The following is a 21,759-nucleotide window of genomic DNA, read 5'->3' on the forward strand; positions in this document are numbered from 1 at the left end:
ACACTTTAAGCTAGTAATACAGTGGTGGCGTTCTATCACAGGCAGAAGTGTCACTTAGTTATGAGCAAATGCATTGTGCCGCAGGACCCCCTGGCAATGAGCGGCTATAGAAAGACCCTCCAGTTTCTATTATTAGCTGATAAATCTTGACAATCTTACACATTTAATCAAATACACCCTTCTTTGGGCATTAAACGAAGCTTCATCTGCTCAGAAATGAAGCATATTACGATAGAGGCTAATAGAATATTAACTTCATAAACCAGTATAAGACTCCTGTTGTAAATTATGCAATGAGCCTCTGCCCGTCGTAAATATTCTCTTACTCGTAACTCAGCTACAGAATTAGAAATGTAACACCGATCACATTTCGCATATAGGCATCATGGAAACGAGACACATTTGGGACGCCTGAACTCGGATGATGTCATTGATGAAACTGATGAATACTGTCGACAGTAATCCTTGCTCCTGGTAGCTATTGATACATTTGTTTTGCTTTGTACATAACCTGTAAATCCTATAATTTATGCTGCCAGAGTCACAGCAACTTAATCCAGAAATAGAGCAAAACATATCAGCTGGTGAGCTAAGATAATTTTTAATGCTTGCAAAACAATTTTAGAAATTCCTGAACATTGACAGTGATTAAAAGGTTCAAAAGTCTCTGCGCAGCTATCCCGGCCAAAGAAAAAATGGAAAAAGTCAAAGGAATTTCCTAGAAGTTTGACAAATTAATGGACAAACTAAAGTTCCACCTTTCAGTAACATTGACTGTGCTGTCATCTTTTCCTATATTATGCTGTTGCAAGTTATTATTATTAGTTTATTATTTACTGCTTTGCTGTTGTCAATTATGTTGTTGTTATTATTATTTTATTATTGTTTGTTAGGTTTTGCTGTTGCCAATTATTATTATTATATTATTATTATATTAGTGTCTTGCTGTTATTATTTATTATTATTTCCTATTTTTTGCTGTTGTCAATTATTATATTATTATCTATATATATAAAATTGAATGTATGTGTGTGTGTGTGTGTGTCACCAACCAATCACAAAGCATCTTTCATTTCACCAGAGGTGTTTAAAAGAAGCTGAGCTGTGACTGGTTGCTATGAGCAACAGTTTTCCTTGGAACCAATCACTAAGCATCTTTCATTTCACCAGAGCTGTTTAAAAGAAGCAGAGCTGTAATTGGTTGCTATGAGCAACAGTTTTCCCACTTCAGAAAAAATCTCAGCAGACACTGACATGGTGGGAGAAATCTAGCATCCCCGGGAACATAAGCTCCCAGCCATTGTCTGCTCCCAGAAAGGAGCAGAGAGCACATGACAGAAATAAATCCCCCCCTCCCGTACCCATATACCCATCACACATCTTCCATCCCATAGGCACATCTTCCCTTGTAAAGGGATCATTGGTATGGAAGTCAGGGCAAATCCATCCAGTGCTTTGGTTTTTACTCCAGGATCTCTTAAATGGATCATTGGTATGGAAGTTAGGGCAATTCCACTAAGCGCTCTGGTTCTAACCCCAGACCTCTCTTAAAGGGATCCCCGGTATGGAAGTTAGGACCATTCTACTCAGCTCTGTGGTTCTGACCACAGGGTCTCTTAAAGGGATCATTGGTACGGAAGTGAGGGCAAATCCACTCTGCGCTTTTGTACTGACCTCAGGCCTCTCTTAAAGGGATCTCTGGTATGGAAGTTAGGGCAAATCCCTCAGCACTCTGGTTCTGATGCCAGGCCTCTCTTAAACGGATCCCCGGTATGGAAGTTAGGGCCATTTTTGGAAAATATATTTTTTCTTGTGTTCGCCATTTAGCTTTAGTGTTAGGGACTCACAATATCTGGGGACCCTTGACGATGGGTTGTGAGCTTATCTGCTTTGGCCAAAATAGTAACCAATACCCCATATTTTTTATCATTTATCTTTTTGCACTTTTTATCATTTCTACAGGATGCAGCTTAGCCCTTCATGTTGGCTTGGTATTTGGTGTGATGCATGTATACAGTGCTGAGCGGCCCGCCTATTTTGGCGTCATTGATAGGCTGCTCAGACACTATGCATCACACTTATCAGTGTGACTTATGTCTTATGCAAGCCTTATTAGTGTGCATTTCCCACTAGGCAGCCGGACCCTGATGGGTTAACTGGCTGTCTTTATCAGTGGAATGCACCTGTGCTGCCCCAGCCTTTATCACTGGGGCTTTGCTGTATCCTGCCAGTGCATTAGTCAGGGTTTGGTGAGTTGCCTAACAATTTGTTCGTTTTTTGTAAATTTTTGGAAAATATATTTTTTCTTGTGTTTGCCATTTAGCTTTAGTGTTAGGGACTCACAATATCTGGGGACCCTTGACGATGGGTTGTGAGCTTATCTGCTTTGGCCAAAATAGTAACCAATACCCCATATTTTTTATCATTTATCTTTTTGCACTTTTTATCATTTCTACAGGATGCAGCTTAGCCCTTCATGTTGGCTTGGTATTTGGTGTGATGCATGTATACAGTGCTGAGCGGCCCGCCTATTTTGGCGTCATTGATAGGCTGCTCAGACACTATGCATCACACTTATCAGTGTGACTTATGTCTTATGCAAGCCTTATTAGTGTGCATTTCCCACTAGGCAGCCGGACCCTGATGGGTTAACTGGCTGTCTTTATCAGTGGAATGCACCTGTGCTGCCCCAGCCTTTATCACTGGGGCTTTGCTGTATCCTGCCAGTGCATTAGTCAGGGTTTCCACTCAGCGCCCTGGTTCTGACCCCAGGCTGATGGGATGATGTGGAGAATAGAAACGGCAAATTTGGAATTTCTTTTTGTTACATATAACCTTTATTTGATAGGCCAATATGATGATAATACTCAATTCATACAGTTTTTATGTTTTACTACTCACAATTTTTTTTATTATTATTTTTTGGGGTGCTTGCCATATTCCAAGACCTTTAGCACATACGGTATATATTTTCTGTAGACAGAATCGTGGGAAAGCTTACTGTTTGTGGGGTAAGCTGTTGCCATATTTCGGCGCATAAGTTTTGTATTCATTTTTTAGGTTAAATTATTAGTACACAGCACTGCTTTTGGAATCTGATTAGCTGTAATGCATAGCCCCAACCTAGAGGTCTTTGCCATAACTCTATTTGGCATTGCAACCTTCTGGCACCCTGTGATCATTTCCTTTGTATTTTAGGCAAAATAAAAATATATTGTATACAGTATATTTTCATCTTTTACATTTTAAAAATTACAAAAAGGAAAATGGGCCAATGCAAAAGTTTGGGCACCCTGCATGGTTAGTACCTAGTAGCAACCCCAGCTTGTAAACACTTTTCATAGCCAGTCAAGAGTCTTCCAATTCTTGTTTGAGGGATTTTCATCCATTCTTCCTTGGAAAATTCTTCCAGTTCTGTAAGATTCCTGGGTCGTCTCGCATGCACTGCTATTCTGAGGTCTAGCCACAGATTTTCAATGATGTTCAGATCAGGGGACTGTGAGGGCCATTGTAAAACATTCAGCTTGCACATTTTGAGGTCATCTATTGTGAATGTTGACGTGTGTTTAGGATCATTATCCATTTGTAGAAGCCATCCTCTTTTCAACTTCAGCTTTTTTACAGATGGTGTTATGATTGTATCAAGATTTTGTTGAAATTTAATTGAATCCATTCTTCCATATACCCGTGAAATATTCCTCGTGCCATTGGCTGCAACATAACCCCATGGAATGACTGATCCACCCCCATGCTTAATAGTTGCTATTTCTTAATTACACTTCAATCTGAGGAAAGGGCAACTTGAAAACCCTTTGCTATCTTCTTATAGTCTTGTACTGCTTTGTGGGCCTCCACCATTTTCATTTTCAGATTGCTAGTCAGCTGTTTAGAAGAACCCATGGCTGTTGTTTTTTGGCACAAGGTTAGTGGAAGCTGGGTTTTTATAAAGCTGGGAAACCTGACTCATCTGGCCTTTCTTAACGATGATAGTGAACAAGCCATAACTCTAACAGGCTAAGGACTGAAAACCTTACTCAAAGTGATATGAGCACAGAAATCTCAAAGGGTGCCCAAACTTTTGCACTGGCCCATTTTACTTTTGGTAATTTCTAAAATGTAAAATAGGAAACATGTATACATATATTGCCTAAAATACAAAGGAAATGTGTCATCTTTAACTTTAGGCCTTTTGGAGATCATTTCATCTTAAACTTGCTTAACTGTTCACAATAACAATAATTTTGACCAGGGGCTGCCCAAATTTTACATGCTACTCTACAACCGCATGTCTGAAGAAGATGCAAGTCTGGGAATAACACAAAGACTCAATTTATAGGGGTCAGGTAGATTGCAGAAATGCCAGCAACAAAGCCAGGCTGAATGTGAAAAATGAGTGATATTGTGTAACTGCTGGCTATTGTACTACCAGATTTTAATAATAATTAGAAATATCTAAAATCAGTGTCATTCAGATACGGTTTGCTTACCAGTGACTGTATTGAGTTTTTTCATTCCATATACAGAAATTTAAACTGCAACATTTGATATCACAAAGTGCGCGCCGCAAGTTTTTTTTTGCACACCTTTTTTACTAGCCGAAAGATACAATTTTTACTCTGACTCCGTTTCTCTTACAGTACATTGTAAGAAACAAAGACAGTGAATTACCCAAACTAGCAATACTCTTCTGGTGGGGAACAGCCACTGTCTATTGAAGACTCATCTGCCACTGACATTGATTGTGAACTCTTTATTCACCTGAAGGTGAACAATGACATACTAACTGACATCCCTTTTGCTATGCTTGAGCATACTCTGCTCGAAACACTGTCTTTTGTTTTTTTTTCTGTCTGAAACTACAAAAGATACTGTAGTACTTGATTGAACTTAGAAGAAGAGATGGAAGACAGATCTATTAGAAAGGGCAAAGGGCTTTGTATGAGAGAGATAGAAAAAGCCCTTTAATGAGTACCATTAAACCGAAAAGGACTAAAGCTGGCCCAATAGGTTATCTTCGTACAGTACCTAAGATGACTGATCCATAATATTTTTCTATATAACAAATTATATGATACAATTTCTAGCTCTAAGTCCTAAAAGAAAAGTTGCTTCTGACAAACATATATAGTAAAAGAATAAATATATTACCTAAAATACACATTTTATTCTAGTTTTTACAGAAGTAGAGTTCGTAAATATCACATGCCACTAACAACTGTATTAAGCGCTGCGGCAAGCAATGTTAACAGACAAGTGCTGCTCAGCCTCAATCATGTGGATGTAGTTAACATGCAAAAGCAGACACAATCCATGGTCAAATGTGATGCCGTATTTTTATTTTATTTGGGAAATGGAAATGACTAACTCCAATCTTAATTGGGATCAAGGCTTACAATTCTGATAGAGTTCATGATTAAGCAGGGAACTCATTATCCAGAGAAATTTGACTTTAACATTAAGATTCAGTTTTCTTTAAACAATATCATACCATTTCCCAAAAGAATATATATTGCCCCTTCCAGATTTCCTATTCATTTACATGTTTGTCACACTTAAATATTTCAAATCACCAAACAAATTTAAATATTAGACAAACATAACACATGTAAACACAAAATGCAGTTTTAAAATGAAGGCCTTTATTATTAAGGGAAAAAGAAATCCAAACCTTCAGGGCCCTGTGTGAGAAAGTGATTGTCCCTCCTTAAAACATAAACTAACAGTGGTTTATCACATCTTTGGAAATCTGAGTTCAAATTCCCCAGCCACACCCAGGCCTAATTACTGCCACACCTGTTCTCAATCAAGACATCACTTAAATAGGACCTGTCTGACAAAGTGAAGTAGACCAAAAGTTCCTCAAAGGCTAGACATCAAGAGGCATTACAAAGAAATTTTGGAACAAATGAGAAACAATATAATTGCGCTCTCCATGCAAGTCCAAGTTGTAGGGAATCCTGCAATCAGCTTACTTAAACTGGACTTTCACTGGATTTTTTAACTCTAAATTAAGTATCTCTCCCAATTTATGCACCTCCACTGATTTTGAAACAGTTTTTTTTCTGTGTCCGTCCATTCCAAAGCTATGCCCCCGGTAATAATGGTGCAAATTTTTCCATTTCTAAAATTAGTGGGTGTACACCAAAAAATTCTCTGTGAGAGTTTGTTTTTTCTCTTCTGATGCTGGACAATCAGTACACAGCTGCTCCCACAGTGAAGTTCTGTGGTATTCACATTGTTGGATATTTTTACTTTTGGGGGCATAACTTTGGAATGGGGGTGCACAGAAAAAAAAGGAAAAATTCCACAAACAATGGAATGGGGGTCCACAGAATCAATTTGGAGCAACCTATTGGAAGATGTAATTTTAAATTAAAAATACTGTGAAAGGTCTTCTTTAATATTGTGTGAATAAATGACAGAGGCTGTAGCATGACTTACACCATCTAATTGCTCATTTGGGTATCTGTGCAAATTGGTCCAAGTCTAGACCACAATGCACAGACTGGCCACAGATCTGTCGACCTGAAGGTGATAGCCTCATAGAAATACATGAAGCTGTCACGCTCGGGTCAGGAGAACCGTGGCCAGTTCGTGCATTAGCAGACTGTGCTTGGACCGATTTGAACGGACATCTCACGGAGCATGAAGCACTACCTACATCTACCTCATTTTGTATACAAAACATAGCAACTACATTGAGGTACAGAGATGGTCACTCAGATGTCACTTAGGGGTTCTTGCTATGCTGTGGTTGCCAACCATTGTAGTTGTACATATTTATAAGCAAATATGTATTTGTGGCATTTGATATTTTATTTTCTAAAATCTACTGTTTGAATAGAACACCAATTTTATGGCTCGCGCAGATTTACAAGGCATCAATCCTTCCCACCGGCTGCAAAGTCCACTTGAGTATACACAGAAGCTTCAGTTTTTTTGTAAATATCGCTAACACCGATTATATTTTACAATGGAAAAGCCAGCTCCACAAAGGAACAAGAATTTCTTTTTTCTTCCAGTAATAGCATAAATGTGCTTTGAGTTCTGTCAGGACATTGATTGGCATGCATGTTTTCAGTCTTCTGGGTCAACAATGCCTTTTTCTACTTTCCATTTGTAAAACTGCAAAAGTAAATAACTACGACAACCAATAACAATAAAACAACTGACAATTTAGCAGCAGCTTGGCAGGCCTGGGTAAAGGACATTCTGCATGCACAGGAAACTACTGACAACTTGACACACTACTTAACATGGTGTTTGACAGGAACCTACTGCAAAAAAGGTTAGAACCGCTAAAGGTCAATGTGGCTGCAATACGGGCCTTCCAGCTAGGATGGCTTTCATAAAGCTAAAGCACCTGCAGCAGTTTCTAGTAAGATCGCTATGATCTGCCACGTCTGCCACACCACCCACATTCATTTATGGGAACAGCTATAGGATCGGGGTATGACATGGAAATAATGGAATAGTTTCCTGTTCTAATAATCACCATTTGAATTACGGTTACCAAATTTTTTTCTTTCACTTGCACAAGTGGCTCATTATTCCATTCAGGAAGATATGAACATTTTTAACTTTCCAATGCAAGTATCATCTACTGAGATAGGCAAACAAAACAGTCTGGCAGCCGATAGAGCGCAGACATAAAGATGTCTTAATACAAAGGACAGTGCAGTTCTTCTTTTTACATTTTTAGTGAGATGCATCAAGTACTTTCCTTATTTGCTTCTTGGCCCCACAGGCTGTTGTTTTTAAGTTATGGTTTATTAATATGTGTGTATTATCTACTTACCCGATGGTGCAGCCAGCATCTGCTTCAATAACCCACACACAATTGAGGTTGTGATCATAGGGTGCAGGATACCCAGGAGACAATACTCTGCCCACTTTATCTCCATGGATAAGACCTCCGCATTCAGCTGTAATGGAGAACATAAAGATGGGATATTTTGTACTGAAAAGTTATACAATTAATTAATTTAACTTCTATATTAATTCCCCACCTTGTACAAGATCTGTTCTTTCAGTCACACTATAGGACAAGGACACGACAAGGACAGACCACTTGGGTAACCTGGGTAAGGGCCTGTCCTTGTCGTGTGATATGTGATGACAATACAGGTGCCAGACTTTTTACAGAGGCAAGGGGTCATCTGCACACAGATACCTACAAATTGTGCTGGAGGTTGGACACTGACACTGTTTTGTATTTTGGTGTGAAGAAGCTCTTACTTGTATGAAGTGCCAGTTCAGTTTTGCTGATGTGAGTGAATGGTCACCTGACCACATGTATGATATTTGCATTCTTGTGGTCACTTACTGAATTGAGACAAGCCGGATGAGTCTAATTGACAAGTGACCGGAAGTATGCAAATCTCATACATGGGGTCATGTGACAACAGACTAGCATGGTGAATCATGACAATATGCTGATTGCACACAGCCACAATTCAAAAGATTGCAGCCGCACAGAGTGACTGCAGACTTTTATCCCCAGCCTGGACAGCCCTTTAATAAAAACATAAAATCTCTTTTCTTAATTGTTTAGTATTTTGGTCACAGTAATAAATTGTGATTTATGAGTAGTCATTTCTAAAAACATGGATAAAACATTATATTCCTAAAAAAAATACTCTCAAGTAGAAGACCAGTAAATATATTTATTGCAAGGTGCATTATATTTATGATCAAGCTTGATGAATATGTTGCAGAGACTATGCTAACATAGGTTGTACCTTTAGAACAGTGTCAGCATTTATCTGTACTGTATACATTTTGCACAAGAAGTAATTTACAAGCCTTGCTGTTATATTTCTGATAGCTTTTAGAATAAGTGTAGGGGGATTGATAAATGCACTATACAGACAAAAGTATTAGGACACCTAACAATGACACCTAACAGGAGCCTTTATGACATCTCGTTCTATATCCATAGGCATTAATATGGAGTGGGTTTCCATTTTACAGCTAAAACAGCTTTAAGTCTTCTGGGAAGTCTTTCTGCAACATATCAGAGTGTGTCTGTGGGAATTTTGCCCACTCATCCAGAATAGCATATGTGAGGTCAGGAACTAATGTTGGTCAAGAGCGTTTAGCTCTGAATCTCCATCCTACTTCATTCCAAAAGTGTTTGATGGGCTAAGATCAGGCCTTTGACTGGCCAATCATGGTCTTCCACACCAAACTCATCCAACCAGGGCTTTATGGACCTTTTGTACTTTGTCACAGTCATGCTTGAACAAAGACGAGCCTTCTCTAAATGGTTCCCACAATGTTAGAAGCATACAATTGGTAAAAATATCTTGGTATGATGAAGCATTAAGATTTCCTATCATTGTAAAGGGTCTCTAACACCTGAAAAACAACCCCATAGCATTATCCTAACTCTACCAAACTTTACATTTGGCATTATGCAGTCTGGCTGATAATCTTCTCCTGGCATTCACCAAACCAAGAATCATCCATCAATCAAACAGAGAAGTTTGACCCATCATTCCACAGTACATGTTCCCACTGCTCCAGAGTCCAGTGGTGACAAGCTTTACACCACTGTATCTGGTGCTTGGTAATGTAAGGCTTGCATGCAGCTGCTTAGTTTTGGAAATCCATGTCATTAAGCTCCTAGTTCACTGTTTTTGGACTGATAATAATGCCAGAGGAAGTTTGGATTTCTGCATTTATTGCATCAGTAGAGTGTTCTATCACAAATGTTTGTAAAGTTGGACTGTACAGCTAGTAGGTAGATTTTATATACCTGTGACGATGGGACTGAATGAAAAATCATTGATTTAGAGGTGTGTTCAAGTATTTTTGTCCATTTAGAGTATAACACTAAATATGAGCTCCATCCTTTACCATGTTTTTGTGCTAGACAACTGGCACAATGGCTGATAAATATATCGCACTGTGTTATATGACCAACTCGTCTCTGTATTTGTACTTTAACTATACTAAAAGGCTATCAAAATGTCAAAATTGCTTTCCATAAAGAATTAAAACTTCATACCTATACACAAGGGGAGAGGCTGATCCCAGACTCTCCGCTCTCCAGTCAAGCACATCAAGGAGCGGCTGCCACGTAAGCTGTAGCCAGGATCACAGCTGAAAGAGACAGAGCTTCCCGCAAAATGCCCCTCGTCTTTGTCCTTGTATCCGTACAATGGTGTCCCTGGGTCCTCACATTTAATCAACTCAAAACCTGCAGAGTCAAGACAAGGACATTAAGAAAAGACATGATAATGCTGCAGGATTGACCAGTCAGCGTGCCGAGCTGTCACTTTGTCAGCTGGTGGATAATTACAATTAGTGCCAGGTTTAGAGGCATTAAGAAGTGCTGGAGAAGCAAGACAGTCGTGTCACTATGTCTAAAGAGATGGCCATGAGGGACAGCAGCAGATTGCATACTGGTATATTACATATTAAGTGATTTATAATCACAGATAAACCATGTGATACGAGCACAGACAGGAATAATACATTGGACAGTAAGAAGTCACGGTCACTTGCTATCTTTGCGCTGGTGCCATAGGCCCCCAGCCTTTTCTTTGATAAGCATTTAGCTACTGGATTATAATGTATGCGTTCATTTAGTGATGAACTTATAAAGAGCAATATCCCTTTGGTGGAGTTTGTCTCTAAAGGAATGGCTAATGGGAGAATATGGCGGCAACCTATTCTAGGTCACCCCGAAGAGCAGGCCCCAACTTCAGCTAATTATTATCTGCTAGGAAGTTTGCAGCCCAAGTAATTGAGAGTTTGGTTTGAAGTGTATAGTACATGAATATTTTATCTGGAACATTTGAGACTTTCTTGCGTCTTCAATACATAAATTTTAAGGTTAATAATGTATATTTAAGCAGACATTTGTTTATTCCCTAATAAGGTGATTTCTTAGCTTATTCCTATACACTATAACGTTAAATAACATATTTACATATTGTTCAAACTTGCGGCAAACTTAAATGGAAGCGCAAAAGACTTTCATTTCATTTGCAAAGCAATTGTTTGAACCCGGTACTGAACTTATGTAAATTATTTAATTAATCTTTTCAGATGGTCGTTCATGCATTCTTTATTTTATTTCTGCATTGAATTATTTTGGAACGTGTATTATTTGCCTTCATTGTGTGTAAAAATCTTTATTGGAAATATGATGAAGGAAATGTGACAGGAGCTGTGTGATCTGACACATTTTGATCCCGTAATGAGGTTGCTTATTAGTAACCGGCACAAAGGACAACGCGTCTGCTTCTACCAATATTTTCTTGAAAAGATGGTTGGTAATGAGACAAACCTCAAATGGTTGCTTCGTCTCTTCTATGGACACTTACAATTAGCTACAGCATCTGGGAGAACATCTTTTAACCAAAAGGCCTGTCACTTTCTTGATGTGATTAGAAGAAATAGTGATCTGCAGAAGTAAAACGCCTATCAAAAATTACGGAATCTTCACACTAAGAGATTGTTTTCCCGGCTTTTTTTTATCAATTGATGGCATTTGTTTTCCACATCAAGAAGATGAAAAAAAAGTAAATCGTCTAGTCGAAGTCTAAAAATGATAACTAGTCATCAGTCAAAGGGGAGTGCGTACTAACTAGCGGCTGGACTTGGCAAAATGAAAGAAAACAGCTCCAACGTAAGATTTGTTAACTGAATTGGATTTTAAAACTCCTTCAAGATGGAATTCCACTTGGAAAATAGTAAAAGATGTTTTAATTTCTGGTGCAAGTGTAAGCACAACGGGAAGGTGATAAAACAGGAATGTACAATCTGAGTTTCACAAATGGACAATAAGTCATGCCTCAAAGTTTTTCTGGACCACCATGGCAGGAATGAATGCCACAAGCCGCAACCAGCCAGCACTCACTCAAAGTAATAGACCTTGAAATTAACAAATATGTCACAAAACAGATGAAAAAACAAACAGGCAGAAAAAAGAGCCAGTGTTTGCGACTGAAATGAGATCGACATACAGTATAGAAAAGTTAAAAAACACTAACACCTAAGCATAGAAAATCATTAAGCCTGATTTACCAAATGAAAGTAATATTTAGTAACAAATCCCAAATCTGCATCCGCAAGAAAAAGATAATGCTTGAAATTCAGGTGCCATTCTTAGACAAAACTGATCTGTCAACCGCTTTTGAAAAATTCACAACAGACTTGATGTAGAATAATGTTTATTATTAATAAAGTCCATGCCTCAGTGATCATAATAGTGCTTAATGAGAATATTTTTTGTTGATGATTTCAAATTTTTTTCCCAACAGTGATTGATTTAACAATTGTTTCTTCTCCTTCATCTGGAGAAACATATGCCAATAATTAAAATTAATTAGTAGAGTCAAAAAGTGAGCCCGTAACGCCTATTATGAGAAAATATTTGAATCTTTTCAAAGAGATGTTCTATGTGCCTCAGTAATCTGATCAGGTTCATACATAAAAATGGGAATGTGGGCAGTGAAGGAAAACATGGGTGAAAGGGTTAACAAATGGCTAAGTGATAGGAAATAGAAGGTGATTATTAAGGCAACATGGTCAGACTGGGTAACAGTTACCAGTTTGTACCAGCATTGGACCCTTTTACTTTTAATACTTATTATATTATTGACTTTGAAGACAGCTTCCAGAGTAGAATTTTACAAAATTGGACAAAGCTCTGTAAGGTAATCAACAAAGAGGAAAATACAATATCACATCGAGATTTAGGGATTCTGGACTCTTGGGAGGAGACAGGGCAAGTAAAGTATAAAATAGACAAATGTTCTCAGGATATATAATTATGTACTCACAGTAGGATATTAGGCAAACCTGGGACTGAAAAAGAATTTGGACATTGGTAAATAATATGTTAAACTTTAGTGACTGACTGGACAATGCAGATCATCCTCTATGTCTGAAGGCATCTTCTGCCTATAGAGGAACAAAGGTCTCACCATTATTAAAAAAAAGTTTTTTTCTTATTGTAAGAGCAATGAGACTTTGAAACTCACTGCCACATTATGCTGTGATGGTCAATTTATTGAATTATTGAATAAGTTGAAGAATTGCCTTTCTTGAAAAATATTTGGAGTAGAAAAGGAAATTTTTTTAATAATATGGGCAATTGACATTTGCCACATTCTATTGCCCTACTGCAGATCAACAGGCTGGTAATATTAATCAGAGTTTATGGACTTGTTGTTCAACATTACTAGCCTCCTCTATGATACGTTTTATCATTTGCAAACAACACTTAAACAGGTTGTCTGTTTTAGAAAACAAATTTTCAGATACATTATTAGGGAAATATGAATAAACTGAACCTCTTGCTCTGTAGGCCTGGAACAAAAGCATATTACCTGTTGATTTAAATGAGAACTGTATAAAGCTTAAAGCAAACCTGTCAGCAGGATTTTGGTAAGTAAACTACATACACAGTAAGGTTGGAGCCGTTATACTGATTAAAATGATACCTGGGGTGATGAAATCCGTCTTGTGGTTGTTGTTAAATCTGCATTTGCAATTTTCAGTTAATGAGATTCTCATGCTTTGGGTCGGCCTGTGGTTGGGCTTTTATGTGGTGCTCTGCTTACATCTGTATGGCTTATGACAGTTCACTGATCCCTCACTGACCTGCCTCCTGTATTACATACTGCATATATGTGTTGTGGATTTGAAAAATACATGTAATTACAGCAAAATGGCATTGGTGGGTACATGCGCAGTAGCATGTATTACCGATAGATGCCAATAGATGCTAGTGGTCAAGGCTGTTGCCAGCAACATTTTACTGCAGCCAATTTTTTTTTCCTCCAGCAAAATGGTGCCATCGGTAGCACTTGCGCAGTAGCATCTATTGGCACGCAATAGATGCTACTGCACATGCGCTGCCATCAGCAAATGACAGATGCTACTGCGCTTGCGCCTCTTCCAGCGCCATTTTGCTGCAGTTAATTTTTTTCTTCAATGACACCACACATACAGTATATGCAGTATGTAAAACATGAGGCAGTTCACTAAAGGCTCAGTGACCTGTCATGAGCCGGTAAGGATGAATATGAAAACAGAGCATGAAATAAAGACCCTCTCACAGGCCGCCCTGGAGCACGAGAATCTCATTAACTGAAAACTGCGAATCCAGATTAAACAACAACCACAAGACGGATTTCATCAACCAAGGTATCATTTGAATCAGTGTAACAGCACTAACCTGACACTGTCTCTACTTTACTTAGCAAAATACTGCTGACAGATTCACCTGAACTTTGCCTGTGGTGGTGCTGCAGGGAAACTGCAAAATTACAAAATAATTTCCCAAGAATTCACAGAAGATCGATAGAGGTCCCAGTGATGAAATATGGTAATCTCAGCTTCTCATGGGTTAAACTCTACAGACAAAAAAGTGATTAAAGGGGTCATCCACAATTGGAGAATCCCTTCCTAATTCTGCTATTAAGAAGGAGCTTTCCAAGAGTAGGTAACGCTTACTGTTACTTAACTGGTCATTCCCAGAATTGCAAGTTATCCAACATTAGAGTTGAGCAGATCAATTCACAGGACGCTGGTCCATTGGCCAAGTCAGTAGTCTTTGGCCACTGAATGGGAGTCTCTTACCTTCCTGGATCCCCAACATTGTTTTTGATCAGATAGGCTAATGTGATATCATCTGTGCGTTGTGCTGCAATGATGATGATGCACCAGTCTGGCTAATCAAATATTTCTTCAGGGATCCTGAAAAGTAACAGATTTGCATCCCTCCTGTCCACTGGCCAGAGACTACTGATCTACTCAATGGACCAGAGTCTTGAAAATCTATCCACTCCTCTATCCACTATCCATAGGATAGCAGATAACTTACTGATTGCTGTGGAACCAACTGCTGGGACCACGAGCAATTCCAAGATTTGTGGTCCAGAACCACGAAGAAAGGCAAGTACGGGACTTGGTCATTTTTAGCAGTAATCCCACATAAAATAAAGCAAAGATCGGGCCAACAATGGTCAGTCAGACCACCAGTGACCAGAAAGTTATCCACTATCCTATAAGTAGGAGATAACTTACAATTCTGAGAATAACCCTTTCAGCAAATGCTAAAACTACAAAGACAGTTATAATTATTGCTAATGTTGATAGAGGTGGATGTAACTAGTACATAATTCTGGTATCAGCAACCAGATATGAACTGAAAATAAAGAATATTAAGGAAAAAAGATGTAGGAGCGAGGGAAAATTGTCCTTTATTTGTGTGCAGGTGCAGCTAGTTATTGCAGTGTTACTAGTCATTACATATGATTTATAGAGTATATTATTAGTACATGTGCAGTTTTGACAGCCAGAGCCATATGTACTAGATTCCATTGACCACTTTTAAAAGGATTTGAAGTCCCATATTTGTATGTATATAGGTACATAATTAGTAGGCCTCTAACACGGTCCCTTTATCATTGGGCTGTGAAGCTGCAGCAGCAGAGAACATTGTAGACATCTCCTTGTGTCACTTCATTACATTTCTTAAGGTTGCAGTAATTAAGTTTCAAAGTCCAAGCAGTGGTGTAGTTATTAAGTCTCTAAAACATTATTATGTTAGGTACTTTGAGAGAGAAATGAGGTTGCTATAGTAATGCTTAAATTTAACTCCTTAACAGTCTGCGTCATCCGTGAAAAATTAAAATTCCTGTGCTCAGCCTTATGAAGTACACATATTTTTAGTTTTTTTTTTATATTCATGTTTCAGACAGAATAAGCCTTTATGAAATGATTTTCCTCATAATTAGACTTACTGGAATAATACAGCTCAAATCCTTTACTGGTATTTTCTGCATCAGTGACAAACTCCAACCACAAAGCACTTGAAGTGCTGTTCAGACTCCGTCCAAGCATTTCTGAAAGGCTAAACTTTCCGAGAAGTCGAGCCGAATTATTGTGTCCATCATAGACCTAGATAATGGAAAAAACCACAAGATGAATGTGCATAGTATAGCATTTTACTGATTGATAGTCATCATACTATTTACTAAGTCAAATACCAACTGATGGCATGGTGACATTTAGGCCTCTTTCCCACATCAGTATTTTTGATGAATATTACATCAGTGTTTGTAGGCCAATACAGGCGTGTTTCAAAAACACAGAACAAGTGTCAATCTTTCAATTATAATTTTCTCTGTAAGTTCTACTGGTTTTGACATACAAACACTGATGAAAATCACTGACATGTGAATGAGACCTTAATATCACCAAAAATAAGTAGGAGTTAATAAACTGGTGATAAATTGGCCATTGCCAAACATAACTTAAAGTGAACCTGTCATCAGGTTTGTCAAATATAAGATATGACCGCTGCCTTTCAGGGCTTATCTACAACCTTCTATAATAACTTTTATTATACTCCCCTGGGGGGCAGTCCGGTCCGATGGGTGTCGCAGGACCGGGTCTGGCGCCTCCCATCTTCTTGTGATACTGCCCTCCTGCTTGCTTCATCGCTCTCTGGCATTGCGCTCCTTTGCAGGCGTACTTATCTGTCCTGTTGAGGGCAGAGCAAAGTACTGCAGTGTGCAGATGCCAGGGAAGGTCAGAGAGGTCCAGTGCCTGCGCACTGCAGGAATTTGCTCTGCCCTCAACAGGCAGAGAAGTATGCCGTGCAGGAGCGTGATGCCAGGGAGCAGTGAAGCAAGCAGGAGGGTGGCATCGCAAGAAGATGGGAGGTGCTGGACCTGTGACACCCATCGGACCAGACCGCCCTCCGGGTGAGTATAAATAACTTATTTTTCTTTTCTTTCAAGCAGAGAAGTACGCCTGCGCAGGAGCACGATGCCAGGGAGCAGTGAAGCAAGCAGGAGGGTGGCATCGCAAGAAGATGGGAGGTGCCGGACCTGTGACACCCATCGGACCAGACTGCCCCCCGGGTGAGTAAAATAAAACTTATTTTTCTTTTCTTTGAGGTTGAATCAGGGGCTTATTTACAGCATTATAGAATGCTATAGATAAGCCCTGAAAGGCAGTGGCTGTATCTTATATAGACCAAACCTGGTGACAAGTTCCCTTTAAGTAAGCAAGGACTAAAAATACACTGATATATTATGTAATCTAGGAAAACGTCAGACCTTAAGGTAGTCTCCAGGAGTGAGGGCAAATGTTCGAGCTCTCAGCTGTACACCTTTTCCAGGCTGGCTCTGAATGGAGTATATGCACTCATGGTGGTTGCTGTAGTTGGCTGGGTAGTTGGGGGACAACAAGACACCCTGTGTTCCAGTGACTGATGCTCCACACTCAGCTGAAATAAGAAGGGGGCAAGGAGTCAAGATCTACAAAACAGGCTAAGACTTTTAATAATAGAGGGGGGAGGGGTATTGTAGATATATATTTGGATTGATAACTTTATTTAGCTTATATGTGTAAATAAATCTAAAATATGCATTCACAAGAAATAATTTTATCCTGTATATATTTCTATTTTCCTGAAACTTTTTTCCATGGTACTTTTTAATCAAAGTACCATGAATATCTTTCCTTCAGCACGCTCTAACACCCTCAACGCAGTTTTAAAAAAAAATACAAAAAATAATGTTCATAGAAGCCACAATACAAAATTGCACAGAGTTTCTAGGTGTAAAAATCGCAGACATTTTACCAACAACACACTGACTTCTTGCTCCTCACTTACTCTACCACAATAGATCGACTTAAGCTTTTCCAGTGCGGAACTCAGTTGAACTTTATCTTCAATGAGACATTGAACTCCTCTGATGTGAACAGTACAGAATGCAAAGCAATTTTCAACCAAGAACATATCACACATTATTGATGCTGGAATGTTACTCTGCATTTCCAAAGTTTGTTTCTACTGGAAAAGTTGCTGCCATGTTTCTCATTTCTGACTGATATATACTGTGTCGTTTATATTTTACTAGTGCGTTTTATTATGAAAAGTAACCTATTTGTTAACTTTCCTGACATTACAAGTTATTATCACTTCTTCCTATACCAGCAGTAACTCACAGTATATTCCATCAATTGTGTTGTAATAGAAAGCAAATTGCACTTTTCAGCGCTGCATTTCATTTCAGTTCTAATTTAGTCATTAATCACGGTGGCTGTTTATCACGGGGGATCACACTGGTAAATGTCAAGTTGGCAATTCTCAAACTATCCCCACAAGATATGAATTGCTCAAAGAAAAATATACAGTATATAATCCTCCCAGTCATAATTCATGCTGATTTTTGATACATGTTTAATGAAAAAAAATCTGGCCACTCCTTAAGTTATATTATCAGCTTGATTTTTCTCAGAATAGCAGCGATATTATTTTGCCCAAGTTACAGATCTAAGGTCAGGATTATGTAGATGCTTTATATGTAGAGTTGAGCGATACCGTCCGATACTTCAAAGTATCATATCGGATGGTATCGGCCGATCTTTAAAAAAGTATCGGTATCGCCGATTCCGATACCGGAAGTCCCATTCAAGTCTATGGGACTTCCGGTATCAGAATAAGAAAAACCCTTTCCTGCCCTTGTACAGCCTCTCTGGGGTCTGTACGGGCCTTTCGGGGGGCTGTGCCGGCCTGCCAGGGGGTCTGTGCAGGCTCCGGTGGTCTGTGCCGGCCTGCCGGTGGTCTGTGCAGGCTCCGGGGGGCTGTGCCGGCCTGCCGGGGGGCTGTGCCGGCCTGCCGGGGGGCTGTGCAGGCTCCGGGGGGCTGTGCCGGCCTGCCGGGGGGCTGTGCCGGCCTGCCGGGGGGCTGTGCCGGCCTGCCGGGGGGCTGTGCAGGCTCCGGGGGTCTGTGCAGGCATCGTCCGATGGGACTACAAGTCCCATCGGGCGATGCCTGCTACCATGACAGTGATTGACACATTAGCCAATGATGGGACAGTAGTAGTCCCATCATCCGGCTAATGTGTTAAATGTAAAAAAAAAAAAAAAAAAAAAAAATTACATGCTACATACATACAACATGCATACTACATACATGCTACATTCATACTACATACTACATACATGCTACATTCATACTACATAAATACTACATGCAACATACATACTACATATATACTACATGCATGCTACATACATACTGCATGCTACATACATACCACATATATACTACATACATACTACATGCATGCTACATGCATGCTACATGCTACATACATAACACATATATACTACATGCATGCTACATACATACTACATGCTACATACTACATATATACTACATGCATGCTACATACTACATGCTACATACATACTACATATATACTACATGCATGCTACATACATACTGCATGCTACATGCATGCTACATACATACTACATACATACTACATGCTACATACATACTACATATATACTACATACATACTACATACATACTACATGCATGCTACATACATACCACATACATAACACATATATACTACATGCATGCTACATACATACTACATGCTACATACATACCATATACATACTACATGCATGCTACATACATACTACATGCATGCTACATACATACTACATGCTACATACATACTACATATATACTACATGCATGCTACATACATACTACATGCTACATACATACTACATATATACTACATGCATGCTACATACTACATGCTACATACATACTACATATATACTACATGCATGCTACATACATACTACATGCTACATACATACCACATACATACTACATATATACTACATGCATGCTACATACATACTGCATGCTACATGCATGCTACATACATACTACATACATACTACATGCTACATACATACCACATATATACTACATACATACAATACATTCATACAATACATACATAGACATACAGTACATATAACATAGAGTAACATACTTACCAATACTTGTCACATTGTTCCCCGAAGCCATTGTCTTTTCCGGAATAAATATTAACATAACAAACCACAAAAATACTCACCCACGATCCGAAGCAGTCCACGAGTGTGTCCCACGACGATCTTGGGTAGAGAACTGCAGCATCAGCTGTTGCTGCCGTTCTCTACGGGCTGCAGGAATCCAATGACGGAAGGTAGGTATCCTTCCGCACTGTATTCCTCCGCCACTTAAAAAAAAAAAAAGTCCCTAGTCTCACTTTATGCCATTGCTGTGTGGGAAATTCCCACGCAGCAATGGCATAAAGTGAGACTAGGGACTTTTTTTTTTTTAAGTGGCGGAGGAATACAGTGCGGAAGGATACCTACCTTCCGTCATTGGATTCCTGCAGCCCGTAGAGAACGGCAGCATCATCTGATGCTGCAGTTCTCTACCCAAGATCGTCGTGGGACACACTCGTGGACTGCTTCGGATCGTGGGTGAGTATTTTTGTGGTTTGTTATGTTAATATTTATTCCGGAAAAGACAATGGCTTCGGGGAACAATGTGACAAGTATTGGTAAGTATGTTACTCTATGTTATATGTACTGTATGTCTATGTATGTATTGTATGAATGTATTGTATGTATGTAGTATATATGTGGTATGTATGTAGCATGTAGTATGTATGTAGTATGTATGTAGCATGCATGTAGCATGTAGTATGTATGTAGCATGCATGTAGTATATATGTAGTATGTATGTAGCATGCATGTAGTATATATGTAGCATGTATGTAGTATGTATGTGGTATGTATGTAGCATGTAGTATGTATGTAGCATGCATGTAGTATATATGTAGTATGTATGTAGCATGTAGTATGTATGTAGTATGTATGTAGTATGTATGTGGTATGTATGTAGCATGTAGTATGTATGTAGCATGCATGTAGTATATATGTAGTATGTATGTAGCATGTAGTATGTATGTAGTATGTATGTAGTATGTATGTGGTATGTATGTAGCATGTAGTATGTATGTAGCATGCATGTAGTATATATGTAGTATGTATGTAGTATGTATGTGGTATGTATGTAGCATGTAGTATGTATGTAGCATGCATGTAGCATGCATGTAGTATGTATGTAGCATGCATGTAGTATGTATGTAGCATGCATGTAGTATGTATGTAGTATGTATGTAGTATGTATGTAGCATGCAGTATGTATGTAGCATGTATGTAGTATGTATGTAGTATATATGTAGTATGTATGTAGCATGTAGTATGTATGTAGCATGCATGTAGTATGTATGTAGCATGCATGTAGTATGTATGTAGCATGCATGTAGTATGTATGTAGTATGTATGTAGTATGTATGTAGCATGCAGTATGTATGTAGCATGTATGTAGTATGTATGTAGTATGTATGTAGCATGCATGTAGTATGTATGTAGCATGTAGTATGTATGTAGCATGCATGTAGTATGTATGTAGCATGTATGTAGTATGTATGTAGCATGTATGTAGTATGTATGTAGCATGTAGTATGTATGTAGCATGCATGTAGTATGTATGTAGTATGTATGTAGTATTTTTTTTTTTTTTTTAACATTTAACACATTAGCCGGATGATGGGACTACTACTGTCCCATCATTGGCTAATGTGTCAATCACTGTCATGGTAGCAGGCATCGCCCGATGGGACTTGTAGTCCCATCGGACGATGCTTGCACAGACCCCCGGACATCAGCACAGCCCCCCGGCAGGCCGGCACAGCCCCCCGGCAGGCCGGTACAGACCCCCACAGGGTGCACAGACCACCGGCAGGCCGGCACAGCCCCCCGGCAGGCCGGTACAGACCCCGGGCAGTCCACACAGCCCCCCGGCAGGCCGGCACAGCCCCCCGGCAGGCCGGCAGAGACCCCCGGAAG

General features: G+C 39.2%; 1 protein-coding gene across 1 annotated transcript in view; it reads right to left on the bottom strand.

Moving 5' to 3' along the window:
• Positions 1 to 21,759, bottom strand: part of CSMD2 (CUB and Sushi multiple domains 2) — a 1,542,159-nt gene that overhangs the window by 321,185 nt on the left and 1,199,215 nt on the right. Inside the window, exons 22-25 of the mRNA XM_073571899.1 lie at positions 17,091 to 17,260; positions 15,768 to 15,924; positions 10,013 to 10,204; positions 7,799 to 7,925 (exon numbers count right to left, since the gene is read on the bottom strand). Coding sequence (XP_073428000.1) covers positions 7,799 to 7,925; positions 10,013 to 10,204; positions 15,768 to 15,924; positions 17,091 to 17,260 — 646 coding nt within the window. The remainder of the gene's footprint in view (positions 1 to 7,798; positions 7,926 to 10,012; positions 10,205 to 15,767; positions 15,925 to 17,090; positions 17,261 to 21,759) is intronic.

The sequence above is a fragment of the Dendrobates tinctorius genome, unplaced genomic scaffold (genome assembly GCF_039654945.1).
Source record: "Dendrobates tinctorius isolate UK_male_01 unplaced genomic scaffold, ASM3965494v1 ptg000007l, whole genome shotgun sequence".
NCBI classification, from domain to species: domain Eukaryota; kingdom Metazoa; phylum Chordata; class Amphibia; order Anura; family Dendrobatidae; genus Dendrobates; species Dendrobates tinctorius.